Source organism: Peromyscus leucopus, chromosome 3, assembly GCF_004664715.2.
Source record: "Peromyscus leucopus breed LL Stock chromosome 3, UCI_PerLeu_2.1, whole genome shotgun sequence".
Lineage (NCBI taxonomy): Eukaryota > Metazoa > Chordata > Mammalia > Rodentia > Cricetidae > Peromyscus > Peromyscus leucopus.
The window spans coordinates 88,707,023-88,726,065 of NC_051065.1; the positions used below are offsets into that span (position 1 = coordinate 88,707,023).

A 19,043-nucleotide genomic window follows, 5' to 3' on the forward strand; every position below is an offset into this window, starting at 1 on the left:
GGGTAAAGGCAGGAAAATCAGAAGTTCAAGGCCAGCTTTGGCCGCAAAATGACTTTGAAGGCAGCCTGGACTCAACATTGTCTTAATAACAATAACAGTAATAATAAAGAATAACAACAAAACGGCTTTGGGGTCAGGAGTGAGATATCTCCCTCTGTGACCCCGTCTAGTCTAGAACTTGCTATGTAGACCAAGCTGGCCTCAGTCTGAAGTTTGAGCCAAGTCCCTAGGCTCGTGATCTTTGGTCACACATTTTTGGTTAATCCTCACTGTGGCAACTGTTTGTCACAGGGACAGGCCTGGAAGCCAACAGAAACTGTATGGATCCTTGAGCCACTTCCAGGGTGTCACTTACCATCACATGTCCAACTCCCTGCTCTCATCTCGGGACTAGCTCCCACCCCGCCCAGCCTGTGAGCACTGGAGTACCTCCCAGGAGCCCCGTTAGGGAAAGGCTAGGGCAGGGATCAGATAAGGGGGTCCTGATGGCTGGGGGACAGTAGTCCTACTGTTCTCTCCTCTACTCCAACAGGGCCTGCTCTGCATCAAGCTGTAGCTTTTTCTCTCTAGAAACAGGTGGGGACATAGCCTCAGAGGACCGTGTGCCCTGGACTCAGCTGAGCCCATCTCATATGGGGGGTGGGGGTGGCGAGTAACCTGAGAGCCGCGGGCGGGGGGGGGGGGCACAGAAATCTCAGTCTCGGTCCCCGCCTCAGCCTCACAGGGCATTCTACTATCTCGTTTTGTCTAAACGCTCTTCTCAACAGCACCGACCAGTCTATAGAATGAGGAATTTTAGAGCAAGGAGGGATCGGGAGTTAGGTAGCCCCAGGAGCACCCTGGGTGTGCCCTTCCTTCCGGCACTCACCCTGCATCAAGAACCAGGCAGGAAGCTCTCAAGAGCCTTGCGTAAGGACTGAGGATTGAGGAGCCTGGGGTGGGGCTGGAGAGGTTCTCTCTGACCCCACTCACAGCCCTGCCTCAACATCCCTCCCTGCACAGAGAGCTGGGATTAAGCAAGACCCTCTTGAAGATGAGCAGAGGGTCAGAGGGAGCTGGGGAAGAGGGAAAGGAAAGGAATAGGAACCAAGAGCAGCCAGCACAGGGGAGATGACGGGGCGTGACCCCGCGGAGACGACCTGGGATCAAACACCTGGAGGGCTCTCAAGACACAGGCAAACACTGAGGTCAGCTTGCTCCCATGGAGTCCGGCCCCCGGGCCCTCTCCCCCACTATAAGAGCCTCTGCCTCAAGTGGGGTGCCAAGCCGTAGGCAGCCATGGCCAAGTCACATCTGCTGCAGTGGCTGCTGCTGCTGCTGCCCACACTCTGCAGCCCAGGTGCAGGTGAGTCTCCCACCCCCCCAGCCCCGCACAGAGGCATCTCCACCACTCTTACTGAGCCAGCTCTGTGCCCAGAACGACCCCAGCCTGCACATATTCCCGAATTTAAAGACAAGTTAGCCGAGGTCTGGAGAGGCCCTAGGCGCTGGTCCAAGGTCAGTTGGTGGATACTGAGGCAGGAGGACTCAGAGATGATTGACATAAGTGATGGCCACTCGTTTGCAATGAAACTGGCTTGGAGGTGGGCTGAGGGCAGGGTGCCAAGCGTGTCCTGGATCCTGATGAAGGTCGCTCTGACCCCAACTGTAGCCGCCGGGTCGGCATCATCCCTGGATTGTGCACAGGGCCCTAAGTTCTGGTGCCAGAGCCTGGAGCAGGCAGTGAAGTGCAGAGCCCTGGGGCACTGTCTACAGGAGGTCTGGGGACACGCAGGACCTGTGAGTAACGCCCAAGGGTGCACCAGGGGCTTGGAAAGAAGGAATGGGGGTGGGTCCTGAATGGGTGTAAGTGGGCTTCCCACAGAGACCGGGGTGGCATGGAGGACGGATGGTATGGTATAGTATGACATACAATGATGAGTAGTTGAAGGGAATGAAATGGATGTGACGGATGACACAATGGGTGAATGGGATGGATGGACCTGTCAGCCTGTGTCTGAGAAAGCTGCGCTCCCTGGAGCTAGGAGCACGCCCCAACTCATTTGCCCCACCTGAGACCCTTTTTCCAGAATGACCTGTGCCAAGAATGCGAGGACATTGTCCACCTCCTCATAAAGATGACCAAGGAAGACGTTTTCCAGGTAATGGGAACCAGATCCTGGAGGAAGTTTAGGGAACAAGGGACAAGGGGCAGAGAGAGGAAAAGGAGCAAGCTCCCCAGAAGGCTATTTCCAGGCCGAGGTGAGGCCTTCACACTCATCCAGGCACCCAAGAGTGGGTTCATAACACTGAGTTTAGGGGGTAGAAAGATGGCTCCGTGGCTAAGAGCACATAGTGTTCTGGAAGACCTGAGTTCGGTTCCCAGCACCCACATCAGACAGCTTACAGCTGCTTGTAACTCCAGGATGAGCACACGCACTCATACGCATTCACCCACACATATCCAGTGTGCTCTGGTGGAGGCCTTGCATCCGGGGACTCTGGTGGGGGCAGACCTCAGAAAGGCCAAGCTAACTGTCCCTTCTCTGCCTGCCCAGGACACGATCCGGAAGTTCTTGGAGCAGGAGTGTGAGATCCTTCCCTTGAAGCTGCTTGTGCCCCGATGTCGCCAAGTGCTCGATGTCTACCTGCCCCTGGTGGTCGACTACTTCCAGAGCCAGATAGTGAGGGCCCTGACCTGCCCGCCACACCCGCCACACAGTTCATGTGCCTAAATGTGGCCACTTTCCTGTATAAGTGCCCCCCACACAGAGAGAGAGAGAGAGAGAGAGAGAGAGAGAGAAGAAAAGAGAGAGAGAGAGAGAAACATTCACAGCACCCACACATATACATGAACACCCAATCATACCACACACACATACACCACTCAATCAGATACACACATGGAAACACACACACACACCACACACCACTATAGCCACAGGAAACTCAGTTCCTTCATCTAGACGCCCAGATCAGAGCGTACCTGCTCAATAACGTACTACAGACATTCAGGCACACCCTCCATCCCCGCTCTCACACACCCGCATTCTTATTTATTCTCGCACAATTTGCTCACGTGCATTCACACTTTCCCAGACACCTGCCCCAAGGCGCTACACCACCCCATCTCTGTCTTTGCTCCTTCCCTGGAATCCTAAGGTGGAGCACCCTACCCAGCCTGCTCCCCATAAATCCAGGCTCAAAGGCTGTGACGGTCCTTGTCCTGAGCAGAGCCTGGGCAGCGAGGGGTCCCCTCCTGATCCTAACAGCCCTTACCTTTGTGTGTCCTAGAACCCAAAGGCCATCTGCAATCACGTGGGGCTATGCCCACTTGTACAGGCTAAGCCAGAACAGGAGTCAGGGATGCAGGATGCTATCCCGGACCCTCTGCTGAACAAGCTGGTCCTCTCCGCCATGCCAGGGGCCCTCTTGGCTAGGCCTGGGCCTCACACACAGGTAAGCCAGCCCTCCCCACCTCACCCCCCCAACAGCCGCTTGTGGGAATCCAGAAGGCTAAAGTGGCCACTGAGACACATGAGCACCCACAGGGGCAGAGCTGGGAAGAGACAAAAACCACCAGGCCGAGCTTGAACTAGGAGGCAGAGAAGCAGAGAGAGACAGGCAGGGCTCGGAAGGCACCTCCCAGCCTTGACCCCCCCTCACCACGTCCTTCCTCAGGACCTCTCTGAACAGCAGCTCCCCATCCCTCTGCCCTTCTGCTGGCTCTGCAGGACTCTCATCAAGCGGGTCCAAGCCGTGATTCCCAAGGTAAGGCCTCAGTGTCCAGAACCACACCGAGCTCGGGAGGGCCTCCAGTAGCTGCCCCGTCCCCTACCTCAACACACCAAGAAGGCTGTGAGGGGTTAAGACACCTATGCCTGGTCCCTACCCAAGGAACCTTGAGCCTCTGGTATGGGAGAATAGGTCAGGGCCAGCCTCCTCTTCCAGGAGCTCACCATCTGAAGGCTGAGAAAGGCCTGGTTGTCACTGTGGGGGAAAATGCATTAATTTCTCAAAAACAGAGTGTCCACCAAAAAAATCTCCATCCCTTCTGTCCTCTAAACCCATAGTGGCTTCTCCCAGTGGCCTCATCAGCCCAGGGTTGTCCTGCCCTATCAACACTGCCCAAATGGGGACCTGCAGGCAATGTCACTCATCAAGACCCACAGCAGGCCGCACATTCCAGCCTTTCTGAAGCTTGTGTTGTGGGAGGCACGTGCAGACTATAGATCCTGCAGAGCTGAGCGTTCACACAGATGAAATGGTGGGAATTAGACAGGTCAGCCAGGGAGAGGCTCCGAAGACGCAACAAGGCAAACTCTGGGAGGAAACAAGGCCCTCAGGAGCTAAGGGCATCCATCAAGTAGAAATGAGCTCAGGGGGTGAGGATGATGGCCCCGTGAGTGAAGTACTTGCTGAACCTGAGTTTAGAGCCTCAGCACCCACATAAAAAGTTAGTGCACACTTGTAACCCTACACGCCGGGGAGGCAGAAATAGACCGATCGCCGACGCTTGCTGGCCAGTCAGCCTAGCCAAGTGGGTGAGCTCCAGGTTTAGTGAGAGACCTTGCCTCAAAATACAAGGTAGAGGGGCTGGAGATACTGCTCAGCAGTTAAGAGCTTTTCCAGAGGACTGAGCTGGGTTCCCTGCACCCCTGTCAGGAGGCTTCAACCATCTCTAACTCCTGCTCTGGGGAATCCAATACCCTTCTGGCACCATGGGTACCTGCACATGTGTGGCATACATATACTCAGATATGCACACATATACATGAATAAAAAATAAACCTTAAACAATGATAAGGTGGGAGTGACTAAGGAAGACACGACATTGACCTCTGGCCTCCACATATCTGCACACACAAGCGCACCTATACATGAACACACACACATACACTTGCAAAAACAAACAAAACCCCAGTCACATCGGCCTGAACATCACTGGCTGAAGACCGAATCAAGGACCCAAAGCATGAGCAAAACCATCAGGAGACAAGGTGTGGACAGGTGGAGACAGCATCAGAAGAACCGAGAGGAAACAGCCAGCAAAGCGGAGGCCGTGGTGTGCTGCCAGGGAAGCCGAGAGAGGAGGAGTGTTTGATTGATCAGAAGACTGCTGGACCACCAGGCAGGATGAGAGCTGGACAGGGGGGTGCAGGAGTGAAGCGTTCCAGAAAGGGGAGCAGGCACAGTGAGGCTTCCTAAGGTCAGAAGCCATTTTAGCATCCTCTGCAGCCAGCAGAGACCAGAGAGAGGACACAGGCAGGGGAGGCACGGGTGGAGGTATCACAGAGGTGGAGCCTCTTCACCAGTGAAGAGCTCGGTCACTGACGACCATGACTGTTGACCTGTGTCACCATAGCAGGAGGAGAGCCATGTGTGGGTCGATGATCACAGGCGGGGGCCTTAAGTGAAGGCCCCCATTTGGGACGTGCCGCACTCCAGGGGTGTCCGTACTCTGAGTCCTCTTCCTTCCTCAGCCTCCTGGCCCTGGGTGGGGTCAGCTTGTCACATGTAAAGGAAAAAGCCACAGATCCGTGACCTCTGTGACCCTTCGGCGTCGAGGTAGTTTGGAAGGGAGATGGGGGAAGTGTTGACTTTCCCAGGGGTTCGCAGAGTCAAGGGTCTGTCAGTTTGGACGGCCCACGGGAGGAACTGACTGTCTTTGTGATGGAGGACCATGGGGAAGCAGGGTGGCCCTGGGTCAGGAAACGGGCTTCGAGTTCTAGCTTCGGGCCGGGCCGTGAGAAGCCGTGGCCTTGCTGCCCCCTTTCAAGCGACTCTAAAGCCTTTGGAGTCAGATCTGGGTCTGGAGACAACCGCTGACTCTCTCTCGGAGACTCCAGGTGCACCCCAGGTTCCCTGCTATCTTGGATGCTCGGTGGCCCGTGGACAGCTCTCCGTCCTAGGAGGGAGAGAGGGGTGTGCCTGGGGTGCCCACTCCCACGGGTACAGACAAGAGCCTGCCAGAGGAAGGTCCCACGCTGTCCTTTCTCCACCTCCACCCCAGGGTGTGCTGGCCGTGGCTGTGGCCCAGGCGTGCCACGTGGTACCCCTGGTGGTGGGTGGCATCTGCCAGTGCCTGGCCGAGCGCTACACCGTCCTCCTGCTGGATGCACTGCTGAGCCGGGCGGTGCCCCAGCTAGTCTGCGGCCTCGTCCTCCGATGTGCCAGCGAGGACGCCACTGGCCCAGGTAAGCGTGCTCTCACCTCCCCCACTGCCCTCCTTCCTTGGTCCTCTTCCTGGCTGATGTCACTGCGGGGCACACGTGGGGAAGGAGGGAACACGGACAAGGTGCGGGACAGGAACCAACACTATTTTCGACTACGCATTATTTTGTACGGGTAGGGGTGTTTTGCCAGCATCTCCATCCATATACCATGTGTGTGCCTAGTTCCCACAGAGGCCCTAAAGGATGTTTAGTCCCCTGCAATGGAAAGAGCAGACAGCTGTGAGCCACCATGTGGGTGCTGGGAATTGAACCCGGGTCCTCTGGAAGAGCAGCCAGTGCTCCTAACCACTGAGCCATCTCTCCGGCCCCAGAACCAACACTGGCGCAGGACAGCTCTGGGGGAAGGATTAGAACGGAGTCCTTCTACACACCACAGCTGGCCTCCGGCTTGGTGTGGTCCTCCTGCCTCAGCTTCTCAAGTGCTGGCACGACAAGGTATGTGCATCGTGCCCCGCCTGCGGGACAGACCGCTTTGGCTCTTTTCTCTTCAGCCCTCCCTGCTCTGGAGTCCCTGACAGAAGAAGGGCCACTACAAGACACCAAGTGCCATCTCTGCAAGTCTGTGATCGCCCGGGCATGGAACGCCAGCGAACAGGCCATGCCACAGGCAATGCGCCAGGCCTGCCTTCGCTTCTGGCTGGACAGGCAAAAGGTAGAGGGTGGGTCCAGGGTAGGACTTACGGCCGGTGTGTGGCAGTGGCTAAACCAGGACACTTTGTAGCCCGAGACACTCAGGACGCTGGACTGGAGCCCAGCCAGGTAGACAGGGTGTGGACAGGGTGTGGGTAGTCAGACAATGATGGGATTGTCACAACTGTAACTGGCTAAGAGACATCACTGGGCCCATGGAGCATCAGCAGGCATCACGGGCTCCGCACTGCCAGTCCCAGGAGAAAAGGGTCATACTGTTTGGTTTCACACTAGGGTGTGTTGGCCACGCCGTGCCCCTGGTGTGACATGTTACCCCGATGGTGGGTAGCGTTCGGCAGTGCCCACGAGGCACCAGAAAATGAGCAGAGCCCAGGCCAGCTGGCGCAGGCAGAGAACTCCGCCTTCTCCCAGGATCCTTCCTGTCCCACCCTGCCCCCTCTGTCACTCAGCTGGGAGAAGTCCACCTACACAAGAGGGCTAGAAGCTGGGTATGGTGGTGCTGGCCTGTAACCCTAGCCTTTGGAAGGCTGAGGAAGGAGAATCCGGAGTTCAAAGGCAGCCTCAGCTATATAAATCATGAGTTCAGGGTCAGCCTGGGCTACATGAGACCTCGTCTGGGGAAAGGAGACAGAGAGAGAGAGAGAACGAGAGGAAAGAGGGGGGACTGGGTAGGATGGCTCACTGGCACCACCCCCAAGATGACAAGCTAAGTTTAACCCCTGGGATCCACACGGCAAAGGGGAAATCAACTCCTGTAAGCTGTCCTTCTGAGCACACGCGTGTCCCCCACATATAAATAAACAAAACACAACTTTAAAGCCAGACGGTGATGGCGCATGCCTGTAGTCAGGCAGATCTCTGAATTCGAAGCCAGCCTGGTCTACAGGACAGCCAGGGCTACACAGAGAAACCCTGCCTCAGAAACAAATCAACAACCACAACGAAGACATTTTACAAGACCTGTAACTGACGGTTCTGTAGACCTGTAATAAATTCCCTCACCAAGGTAGAAAAGTACTCTCTTCAGAGGGAGTCTCACAGAACCTAAACTGAACTTCTCATCCTCCTGCCTCCACCTCTGTGCTGAGACTACAGGCAGGCACCACTCTGCTCAGTCTCGGGTGGTTCAGGAAGTTTAAACTGAAGGCCTCGCGTGCTGGGCAAACATGAACCGATGTTCGGAGGAGAGCCTGCTGGTCTCCTCCCAACAGCCAGCTCCAGTATCCTGCCTTTCTTAGGTGGGGTCCTTTTATTTGTTTGTTTGTGTTTTGCTTTATTTCATGTGTGTGTATGGGCACCATGTGTGTGCAGTGCCCAGGGAGGCCAGAAGAGGCCAGCAGATTCCCTGGAACTGGTTATGGTTGAGGATGGTTAGGAGCCATCACTCAGGTCCTCCGAAAGAGCAGCAAGTGTCCCATCCACTGAGCCATCTCTCCTGCCCTTAGGTGGAGTCTCAGTGGTCAGCCAGGCACTGACAGACAGACACCTGCTCACAGTCAGAAGGAATGGAGCGGGGACAGAAAGGCCAGGACTGCGGGACAGGTGCGTCCCGTCATAGGCTGGGGCCTACACAGTGTGTGTCCGTCTGTCTTTCCTCAGTGTGAGCAGTTTGTGGAAGAGCACACAGCCGAGCTGCTGGTCCTGGTGCCCAGGAGCCAGAACTCCCATGTCACCTGCCAGGTACGCCCAACCCCTCAGCTGGTCGCAGGACTTCCCTCTGCTCCCAGAGCCCCGCCCTCCATGGTTCACGACCCTCAGGGACCCCATCTCTTGGATCCAGGCAGCCTCTGGTGCAGCAGTCCAGGACTCACTGTACCCACAGAACAGGTGTGGGTCTCAGAGCAGCAAAGGACACACCCCAGTGAAGTGGAAGGGATGCATGATGGGATGGACAGCCGAGGCCGTGGTGTGGTGCTCACTATGGGATATGGTTATGTTCAGTGACCAGTGTGTGCATTCGGTGGTGGGGTTATAGCATAGGAAAGGGGGGTCCCACCTCCTCATCTTTAAGTCCCAGAGGCCATAGCTTGGGGAGCAGCACACGGGTCTTGAAGGTTGTATCAAGAATACCCATCAGGCAGCAGGTCTGAAGTGAGAGTTGTCTCCATACCCCTGGGAGTTAGAACTGGAAAGCTGAGGCCTCGGTGCTGTCTCTGGCAGGCCCTGGGAGCGTGTGAGGCCCCGGCCAGTCCTCTGCAATGCTTCCAACCCGCACACCTCTGAGGACTCCAGGTGAGTCCCAGCCCCACCTGGCAGGGGGGTGGGGGGGGGAGGATGGCTCTTTCCTTGCTAAGGTTTGGGAACAGACGGTCCTCTCGTCCCTTCTGTGGACTGCCATCCTACCTCCCCCGGGCACAGCTCCAGGCTGCCAAGGGTCTCCAGTGGTTCCATCAGGAAAAGCTTGTGGTTGTTTTTGTTTTGGTTTTTTGTTTGTTTGTTTGTTTTTTGACCCATTATCACTCCATGCCCTTCTCACCCCATCCAGCCCTCCACAGTCTCTCACCAAGGCCTCCTCACATCTGCCTGACCTTAAGGATCTCACATGTTCAGGCTAAACCCAAAATGTCTTAGACTTCAAGGGAAGTCACATTTCACAGTCTGCGCTCTCTCCCCTCAGATGCCACGAGTCCCGTGGTCATCTGACCCCATCCTCCCCAGGCCATAGCTTTCCAGGTCACTGTTTTCTAAGCTAGGAGTAGCACTGTGACCTGGACCCCGTTTCCTGTCAAGGTCACCTGAAGGACCCCTGTTGCCCTTTGCCCCCTAGGTCATTTCCTGACTCTGCGTTAGAGCTCCTCCTCACAGCATCTTGCACCAGATGGCCACAGACCTCAGCCTGTGCCCCAGCCCTGTGTCAGGCCGTACGCCTCACTCTCATCACCGCCCAGCACCAGGGTGGTCTCTGCCTCCTTTGGGGACGAGGTGTAGCAGGCCATCTTCCGGAAGCCTTCAAAGGGGCTTCAGGTCTCCACACCCACCAGAGCCCAGCCCAGCCCCAACAGCTCCTACAGCCTCCGGGGACTGAGAAGAGACTGCCACCGCTCCCAGAGGACAGCAAGGAGAAGCTGGGTCTGGCCACCCCGCCCCTTGCTAGCACGTCTATGAAATGCAAACTTCAAAAGAATAAAAATGGGAACTCGAAGTATCTTAGGGGCTGTGGTGAGGCTCGGCGGTGGTGGCAGGGCACTTTCATAGCACGCAGAAAACCTGGGGTCCTGGGGTGAACCCCCAGTTTAAAGGTGGTATGGTGGTGGCTCTCACCTACAATCTCAGCACTTGGGAGATACAGCGAGAGGACTGTGAGAGTTCGAGGCCAGCCTACGATACAGATCTTTTTTTTTTAAGTGAAACAAAGACACACACCACAACACAGTCTAAAAGATACAGATGGGCGTATGAAATCCTCAGCTTGTGCTTTTTCAAAAAAGAGAATTAAAAAAAAAAATCAGGATGGGCTGGTGAGACGCTTCAGTGAGTAAAAGGTGATTGGATTGCCCCAGGCCAATGGCCTGAGTGTGTGAGCCCCATGACCCTCATGGTAGAAGGAGAAAACCAACTTCTAGTGTCCTTGGCCTCCACATGTGCCCCGCACACATAAAGACACACACACACACACACACACACACACACACACGCACACGCACACGCACACGCACACGCACACACACGCACCTTTAATTTAAACATCAGGAAACTGCGCCGGCGACATGGTTCAGCAGGTAGAGGTAACTGATGAACAAGCCTGGTGATCTGAATTTGATCCCTGGAACTCGAGATGGTGGGAGAGCTGACTCCCAAAAGATGTCCTCCGACTCCACACTTACGCCATGGCACACGTGAGCCTTCCTGCCCCGTTATAGACACACACATAATACTGACAATTTTCTCCTAAGTCAGGAAATCCCTGACCTGGGTGAGGGTGAGCACTGCATGCTCCGGACATTATGGTTGCATATTTGAGGTGTTCTGTGTGGAGATAAAAAGGGCTTCTAGAGCAGAGGGTAGAGCAGAGGGTAGGGTAGAGCAGAGGTGCTAGGGTAGAGCAGCAGAGGGTTAGAGCAGAGGGTCTAGGGGCAGAGGGTAGAGCAGAGCAGAGGGTAGAGCAGAGGGTAGAGCAGAGGGTAGGGTAGAGCAGAGGGTAGGGTAGAGGGTAGAGCAGAGGGTAGGGTAGAGCAGAGGGTAGAGCAGAGGGTAGAGCAGAGGGTAGGGTAGAGCAGAGGGTAGTAGAGCAGAGAGGCTAGAGCAGAGAAGGTAGGGTATAGAGCAGAGGGGTAGAGCAGAGGGTTAGAGCAAGAGCGGTAGGTGTAAGTAGCAGAGGGCAGGGCACTGGTCCGGCATGCTCTAGACCCTGCTTTTATCGCAGCACTGAGAACACAAGGGCATGAGGAGAGGGACAGACCCTCCTGACTTGTAAGTTTACAGTCCTGAGGGTGATTCCGAGTCTGCCGTGATTATCTACGGTCACTTAGGACCGTGCACACAAGGCCAGTTCCCACGCTAACACAATTCCTGAGTCACAGCTAATAAAAGTTCCGTTCCCTTGTGCAAAATAAGAAAATAGAGTCTCTTAAGGGGTGGCAGGAGTCACAGCCTCAGCCTGATGTCAGCAGGGCCAGAGTCCACCTCTCTCTCTGCCTTACAGAAGTCCACATCTGCTCCCCCCAACCCCTGCTTCCAGCCTGGCCTCCCTCCTGCTACCCTCTCCCCGAAAGCTTACTTCTTAGGGTGAGCCGAAGGTGCTAAACATCAAAATAAGCAAATAAGAGGCTGGAGAGACTCTCAGCAGCTCAGAGAACTCTTCTCTTGCAGGGAACCTGGGTTGGATTCCCAGCAGCCACATGGTGGCTCACCACCATGGGCAACTCTAGTTTCAGAGGATTCGATGCCCTCTTCTGACCTCCATGGGCACCAGACAAGTGCCTGGTGCACAAACGCATGTGAAGGCAAAACATTCATACACATAAAATAAATAAGTCTAAAAAACCAAATAAACAAATCCATCTTTAGTATTAAAGATCTAAATGCCAGATGTGTCCATATATAAATAAACTTTTGTCATGTTTCTAATTTAAAAAAAACCTCCATTTGTTAAAGAAAATCTAGAAATAGACCCATTACATTCAATCTTATCAACCCCCAGAGGGCACTGTAACTACACGAATATCCGACAGTAAACTTCCTCCACCCTTCCCGACCCTCTGGCTCTACCCTCATCTCCCAAGCACCAGAATAAATTTTCTGCTCACCCTGCTCTGAGACAGTGGATGAGATGCAAATCCTCCGCCTCCAAACTTAAACTTCACAATAGGTATTTCGTAAATGTGCATTAGATTATTGTCTTGAAAGTCACTGTTTTCGTTATTACGCTCAGGTAACTGAAGGAAATGGGGATAGTTTACATTTAAAAAGCAGCAAAGGCAGCTCGCTGGGTTGGGGAAATGAGCCAAAGCTGGAAGGCAGGGAGCGTTGTGTCCCAGAACAAGCGTGAGGTGAAGGTCTGGGGGGAACCTCGGCTCTTTCTACCTGACTGCTTCACTCCTGGTTGGTGAATGCATCAACTGTTGCTGCTGCGGTTGCCACCACTATCCTTCACTCACAGGAACTTTTTTGGCTTTCCAATGTGGACTTCAGACCAGCAGCTCTCCAGGAATCCTCCCGGTGTTCAAGGCCAGACTGGAACTACGGAAGCACCCAGCCTCAGGGACTGGGCGGCTACTGGATGCTCAGCCTCTCCAGTCTGCAGTCATTGTTGGACTGCCTAGTCCATATTTATTGTGTAAGCCAATCTAATGAATCCATATGTGTAAGTGTTATGTATATATGTTATGTGGACAATATATATTCCCTAAGAAAAGAAGTCCCAGGAGGGGTCAGTGCTCAGAAGAAAGGGACTCACTCTCTACAGCCAGGCAATCCTGCCTCCATCACAGCATCAAGGAAGGAAAGGAGGAACTCGGAGGCTGAGACAGGATTACAGGGTCAAGGCCTTGCCAGGGCTGTTTAAAAGTACAAGGCAAGCTTGGGACAACTTAATGAGACCTTATCTCAAAAATAAGAAGGCAGCGAGGTTGTAGCTTGGTAGTTAGCCCTTGTGTTCCATGCATGATGCCCTAGGTCCAATCTCCAGCACTGCCAAAATAATACACATGAAAGAGTGTTGTGAGGACCACAGGATGGCTCTGTGGGTGTGCTGGCTGGCTTTTAGTCAGCTCGACACAGCTAGAGTCATCTGGGAAGGACTCTCAACTGAAGAACTGCCGCCACCAGACTGGCCTATAAGCAAGTCTGTGGAGGGCATTTTCTTGATTAATTAATGAAGAACCCATTTCGCTGTGGACGATGCTATGGTGATATACTGTGTGCCCTAATAAAGCTTGCCTTGAGGATCAGAGGACAGAGCCAGTCACTAGATTAGACATAGAGGCCAGACAGTGGTGGCACCTTTAATCCTATCACTTGGGAGGCAGAGATCCATCTGGATCTTTATGAGTTCAAGGCCACACTGGAAATAGAGCCAGGAAGTGGTAGCATACACCTTTAATCCCAGTACTGGGAAACACATGTGCCTTTAATTCCAGGAAGTGATGTCTGGGCAGAGAAAGGTGTGAGGAAACAGGAACTCAGTCTCTCTTGAGGCTGAGGATTTTGTAGAGGTAAGCTAGTGGCTGGCTGTTCTGCTTCTCTGTTCTTTCAGATTTCACCCCAATATCTGGCTCTGGATTTTTTTTTTTTTTGTTTTTTTTTTAAAGAACATTTAGCAATTCGTTTTACAATGCCACTCTTTGGCAGGGGACCTTGAGTTGTACAAGAAAGCAGGCTGAGCAAGCCACAGGGAGCAAGCCAGTAGGCAGCTCTCCTCCATGGCCTCTTGCTTCAGTTACTGCCTTGGCTTTCCTTAATGAACTGTGATCAGGATGTGTAAGCCTTGCCAGGCAATGGTGACGCACGTCTTTAATCCTAGCACTCAGGAGGCAGAGCCAGGCAGATCTCTGTGAGTTCGAGGCCAGCCTGGTCTACAGAGCGAGATCCAGGACAGGCACCAAAGCTACACAGAGAAACCCTGTCTTGAAAAACAATAAATAATAAAATAATAAATAAATTAATAAATAAATAAGCAGGCAAGCCCTTCTTTTCCAAGCTGCTTTTGGTCATTGTCTTTGTTACAGCAGTAGAAAGCAAGCCAGGTCAGTAGGTAAAGGCACCTGCTGCCATGGCTGACGACCCGAGTTGGATCCCTGGGAAGCACACGGTGGAAGGAGAGAAGTGACTCTCAGATGATCCTCTGACCTCCACGCGCATTTGCTATGCCTCAATCCTTTGGAACTATACAAGAAGGAGAGCTGCTGGGGATGGGCGCACCAGAGAACCCTGTCATGGCGGGTTGCAAGAGCAGCCACAGCCCATGCCCACCAAGGGTCAGAATGTACTTGGTCAAGATGGCGGACACAACAGGAACAGATTTCACAGGTATTGAGATGAACAGAAAGCTGAGTTGTGGAGCAATGTCAGCACAGAAGAGCAGCCGCTAGTCCAGAACCAGTGGTACCTTCTGAGGAGCCTCTGGGGCGTGGGAGGGGGAGGCTGAAAACACACACAGAGCTCTGTTCAGGACAAGACAAGGTATAGCTACTTCCAGGGGAAAGGGAAGGAAGACTGAATGGTCAGTCACCACAAAAGGCTAAATAATAATAAGGGACTGAGCTAAGTGTAGTTGTGCGCACCTGCAGCACCAGCACTCCAGAGACGGGCAGATCTCTGCGAGTTCGAGGCCAGGCTAGTCTACTTAGTGAGTTCCAGGCCAGCCATGGCTACATAAAAAGACCATGAGTTACTTCAGATGAACATGGTATGGTTTGGAGGTTCATTGAGCCAAAACTCGTTTACTGAGAAATATGATGTCACCTGTGCCCCATGATAAATGACTAATTTTAAACTGACAACACAAACCATTTTAAGTGGTTTCATTTTCTATGGGTATTTTTTCTGTATGTATGTCTGGGCATCAGCTGTGCCTGGTGCCCACAAAGGCCAGGAGAGGTTGTCAGAGCCTTTGGATCTGGACTTATGGATGGCTGTGAGCTACCATGTAGGTGATAAGATTTGAACCAGGTCCAATGGAAGAACAGCCAGTGCTCTTAACTGCTGAGCCATCCATCTCTCCAGCCCCAACATAAGGCATTTTATTGTATACTATTCAAAACCTTTGATGTGTACATATACAAAAATATACAGCAGACTTACTGGGGAGGAGGAATATGAATCTTACCCAGGTTGCTCTGCAATCTGCACTGTTTCCTTCCATCTTGCCAGGACTGGGTGTGTACCTCAGTGGCAGGTAGAGCATTTGCCTAACACAAGGCCCTGGGCTCAGTTCCTCAGCACCAAAAGCCCAAAACAACCCAGCAACCTGGCATTTTTGTTTAGTTTGGTTTTTGAAGCAGGGTCTTACTGTGTACCACAGAAAAGCCTCAACTCATGATCCTCTGCCTCCTAAGTGCTAGGATGCACCACCACATCGAGCAGTGTGTGTGTGTGTGTGTGTGTGTGTGTGTTGTGTGTGTGTGTGTGTGTGTGTAAGCACTCCAATGTGTTTACTGTGTGCATCTGCAAAGTTGTGTACATTTGTGTGGGTAGTGTGCATGTGTATGGGCGAAAGTGCACATGGAAGCCAGAATTTCAGCTGTCATTCCTCAGACATTGCTCACCTTGCTTTTCCAGACAAGGCCCTCACTAGCCAGCAGGCCAGCAAGCCCCGAGGATCTGCCTGCTTTCAAGGCATGCCATGCTCGGCTTTTCTTTCTTTTTTCAGGAGTTTTGGGGACTGAACGCTGTAAGGTGTGCCTTTACCAGCTGAGCTAGCTCCCCAGTTACCAGCCTTTGTTTTTATCTTTTTCTCCCGTACATAGTGTGGAGCACAGGGTCTGGTAATGCTGGGCAAGTGTCCCTCCACCCAGCTCCATCCCCAGCCCCGACCTTCCCAGGTCAACACATGCCGGTGTTCACCATCACTGCAGTCGCCTTTTAACATGGTCTCACTTACATTTATTTAGTGTTGGGGGGACATGCACGTGCCACGGTGCACACGTGGAGCTCGGAGAAGTTAGGGGTCGGCCTCTCCATCCACCATGTGGAACTCAGGTCATCAGACTCTGTGGCATGTGCCTTCCTCTCCTGCTGGGCCATCTCTCTAGCCAACCTTTTTTTTCTCTCAGTAGTTTTCCTCTTTTAAATGACCACTAACCATAAGAAAGGAGAATAAAGATTCTTATCAGACATGACTACAGCCATCTGTGGTCTTGGCAGCCGGGCAGCAGTCCAGGCTGGCCTGCATGGCAAGGCCTGTAATGTAGGACTGTATTCCCAGCTGTATCTTCTCACATCTGTTTCTGAGTCCTGATCACGTCCTTAGAATCAATTTCAAGATGCGTAATTATGGGACAAAGGGCTGCCCATTTGTACTTTTAACACAGGCTTCCTGTTGAGTTGGTACTCTGCACACGCTTTACCAATTTCCAGCCCAATTACAAGTGCCTCTTCGATTTTCCATAAGTCTAAGGATTTCACATTTTTACTAAAAGATAAATGGAAGAATGACTTCCTGAGCTGGCATGGCGGTTCATGTCTGTAATCCCTGTACTCCAGCCTGGGTTACATAATGAATTTAGGACAGACTGAGTTAGAGTAAAACCCTGTCTGGAAGAGGGAGGCAGGGCGGCAGGCTGGCTGGTTATGTAGCTCATTCTGCAAAGAGATGGCCAAACCCTTGGTTTAGTTCCTAGCATTGCATAAACCAGATGTAATGGCCTGTATTCTCAGCACTTGGAGGTAGAGGTAAGAAGTTCAAGACCATCCTCAACTCTATGTTGAGTTTGAGTTAGCTTGGGATACACAAGGTCCTCTTGAAATTAGCACTTTTAAAATTAAATATTTTTATTTTATGCATAAGTATTCTGCCTGCATGCATGTTCACCGCACATGTGCAGTGGGTAGCCATTCCAGCTTTGGTCTGGAAGTTCCAACCCCCATTGAGGCTTCGGTAACTATCACGCCTACAGGCGGGCCAAGAGAGGCCCTGAAGACCCGAAATCCAGATGTGCCACCGCCCTCTCTCTGTTCCTGGACCCTGGATGGCGGAGGCTGACCAAGCAGAGTTCTCTAGAAAACACCGTCGGACTGTGACACACCTTCCCCAGACCCTGCAACCTACCTATCCCTTCATTTGTAAGTTATGCCACTAATAAATCTCCCTTTTAACCACGTGGATTGGCCTTAATAATTTCACCAATATCTGGCGCCCAACGTTGGGCACGAACCCACAACCCTGAGATTAAGAGTCTCATGCTCTACCGACTGAGCTAATGGCGTAACTTACAAATGAAGGGATAGGTAGGTTGCAGGGTCTGGGAAGGTGTGTCACAGTCAACAGTGTTCTCTAGAGAACTCTGCTCGGTCAACTCCACCATCCTGGGTCCAGGAAAAGAGAGAGGGCGGCGAATCCGGATTTCGGGTCTTCAGGGCCCTCTCTTGGCCCCGCCTTGTAGGCGTGATAGTTACCGAAGCCTCAATGGGGGTTGGAACTTCCAGACCAAAGCTGGAATGGCTACCCACTGCACACGTGTCTGTCTGGTGCCTTCAAAGGCCAAAGGGGGCACTGGATGCTCTGGAAAATGGAGTTACAGAAGGTTATAAGCTGCCACCTAAGAGCTAAGAATGGAACCCTGGTCCACTGAAGAGCAGCAAATAATCTTAATTGACAGGCCAGCTCTTCAGCTTTGATTACTAAATAAATCTATATGCTTACTGTTGTTAATATTTTATCCTTTGTGAAATGTCTGTCTGGGCTTTTGACCTCATTTTGATATTCTTTTCCTTATTTTAAAAAGTTGTTTATGGGCTGCAGATACAGCTCTGAGGTTAAGAGCATGCACTGCTCTTCCAAAGAACAATTCCAGAGTTCAATCCCAGCACCTACATCAGGTGGCTTACACTTGTTAATGTTTGTACTCCAGCTCCAAGGGTTCCTGACCCCTCTGGCCTGTGAGGCTATCTGCACTCACATGCACAAACCTACACACAGATACACACAAAAATAACACACACACACACACACACACACACACACCAAAAGAAAATGAAAGGATGACTCCTGAAAAAAATCAGAGTTTTTGTTTGAGATAGGATCTCATGTAGCTAAGAATGACCTTGAACCTGTGGTTCTCCTGACTATATCTCCCACATACTGGGATTACAGACACATGCCTTCATGCCTGGTTTATGTGGTGGTAGAGATTAAACCCAGGGTTCCATGAATGCTAGCCAAGTATTCTACCAACTGTGCTACATTCCCAACTAAGTTCGAGTTGATTTTAAGACATCCAAAAACAAATCAAATAGCATCTGACTTTAAGATCAGAATTGAGGGATGTGTGGTATTGTTACTTGTTGATAAGGCACCTGCTCCCTAAGAGTGGAAGCAGAGCCACAGGCACAGCTGAAATGGCCTGGGGAAGAGGTAAACTGAGAGGAGGCGTCCTAAACAGTCTGGAGAAATTCCAACCTCTATCAGCTGTAAAGCAATACACCAAAGCAAAGCATATGGGCACAGTTGCAGAAGCATCCAGTTCACAAACCTGCTGATGTGAGGTGTGCCTGTAATCCCAGCACTCCAGAGGTGGAGGCAGGAGGATGGTGAGTTAGAGGCCAACTGAGCTACAGAGCAAGACCCTGCTGGGAGAGGGAGGAGGGAGGGAGGAGGGAGGGAGGGAGGGGAGAGGAGGACAGGACATCAAAGGGAAGCCGCTGTAATTACTGCCTCCTGCTGCGGCGCCCTTCCCACATCCCAGCCTGCTCCTCCAAGGTTCAAATCCTCCAGGTCGGAGACAGTGACTGCACCTACAGAAGCCACTTCTGCCAGCTCCTCGGCAGTCAGCTCTCTTCAGTCCATCAGCCGCTGAGACCTGGCAGACTGCAGGCTGCAATGGCGCTTTCTAGTTTGCACTCTGTGCCTTCCAAAGCGGGCACTGCTCAGAAATCGCCCCTTGCCTCTGTGAGCCCAACAGTTTCTACTTGCGAGCATTTTTTACTCGAGCAAGGGCTCCAAATGCAACACCTACAGATTAGCAGAATGTCCACAGATGGCAGACTGAGGGCAGAGTGTATGGTTAAAAGGAATAAACC

General features: G+C 52.5%; 1 protein-coding gene across 3 annotated transcripts; it reads left to right on the forward strand.

The window, feature by feature from the left end:
• Nucleotides 1-1,240: 1,240 nt before the first annotated feature.
• Nucleotides 1,241-10,011, forward strand: Sftpb (surfactant protein B). Of its 3 annotated transcripts, none has more exons than XM_028860533.2 (11): nucleotides 1,241-1,345; nucleotides 1,652-1,779; nucleotides 2,070-2,141; nucleotides 2,538-2,663; nucleotides 3,274-3,438; nucleotides 3,661-3,750; nucleotides 5,993-6,176; nucleotides 6,707-6,867; nucleotides 8,466-8,546; nucleotides 9,027-9,098; nucleotides 9,634-10,011. In XM_028860533.2, exons 1-10 carry the CDS (start codon nucleotides 1,279-1,281, stop codon nucleotides 9,087-9,089), a joined length of 1,137 nt encoding a protein of 378 aa, XP_028716366.1. In that variant the 5' UTR covers nucleotides 1,241-1,278; the 3' UTR covers nucleotides 9,090-9,098; nucleotides 9,634-10,011. The 3 variants fall into 3 exon arrangements, with proteins under 3 accessions (XP_028716366.1, XP_028716367.1, XP_037059710.1); XM_028860534.2 differs by having other exon boundaries at nucleotides 6,062-6,176; XM_037203815.1 differs by lacking the exon at nucleotides 9,634-10,011 and adding an exon at nucleotides 9,352-9,607.
• The last annotated feature ends 9,032 nt before the right edge of the window (nucleotides 10,012-19,043 follow it).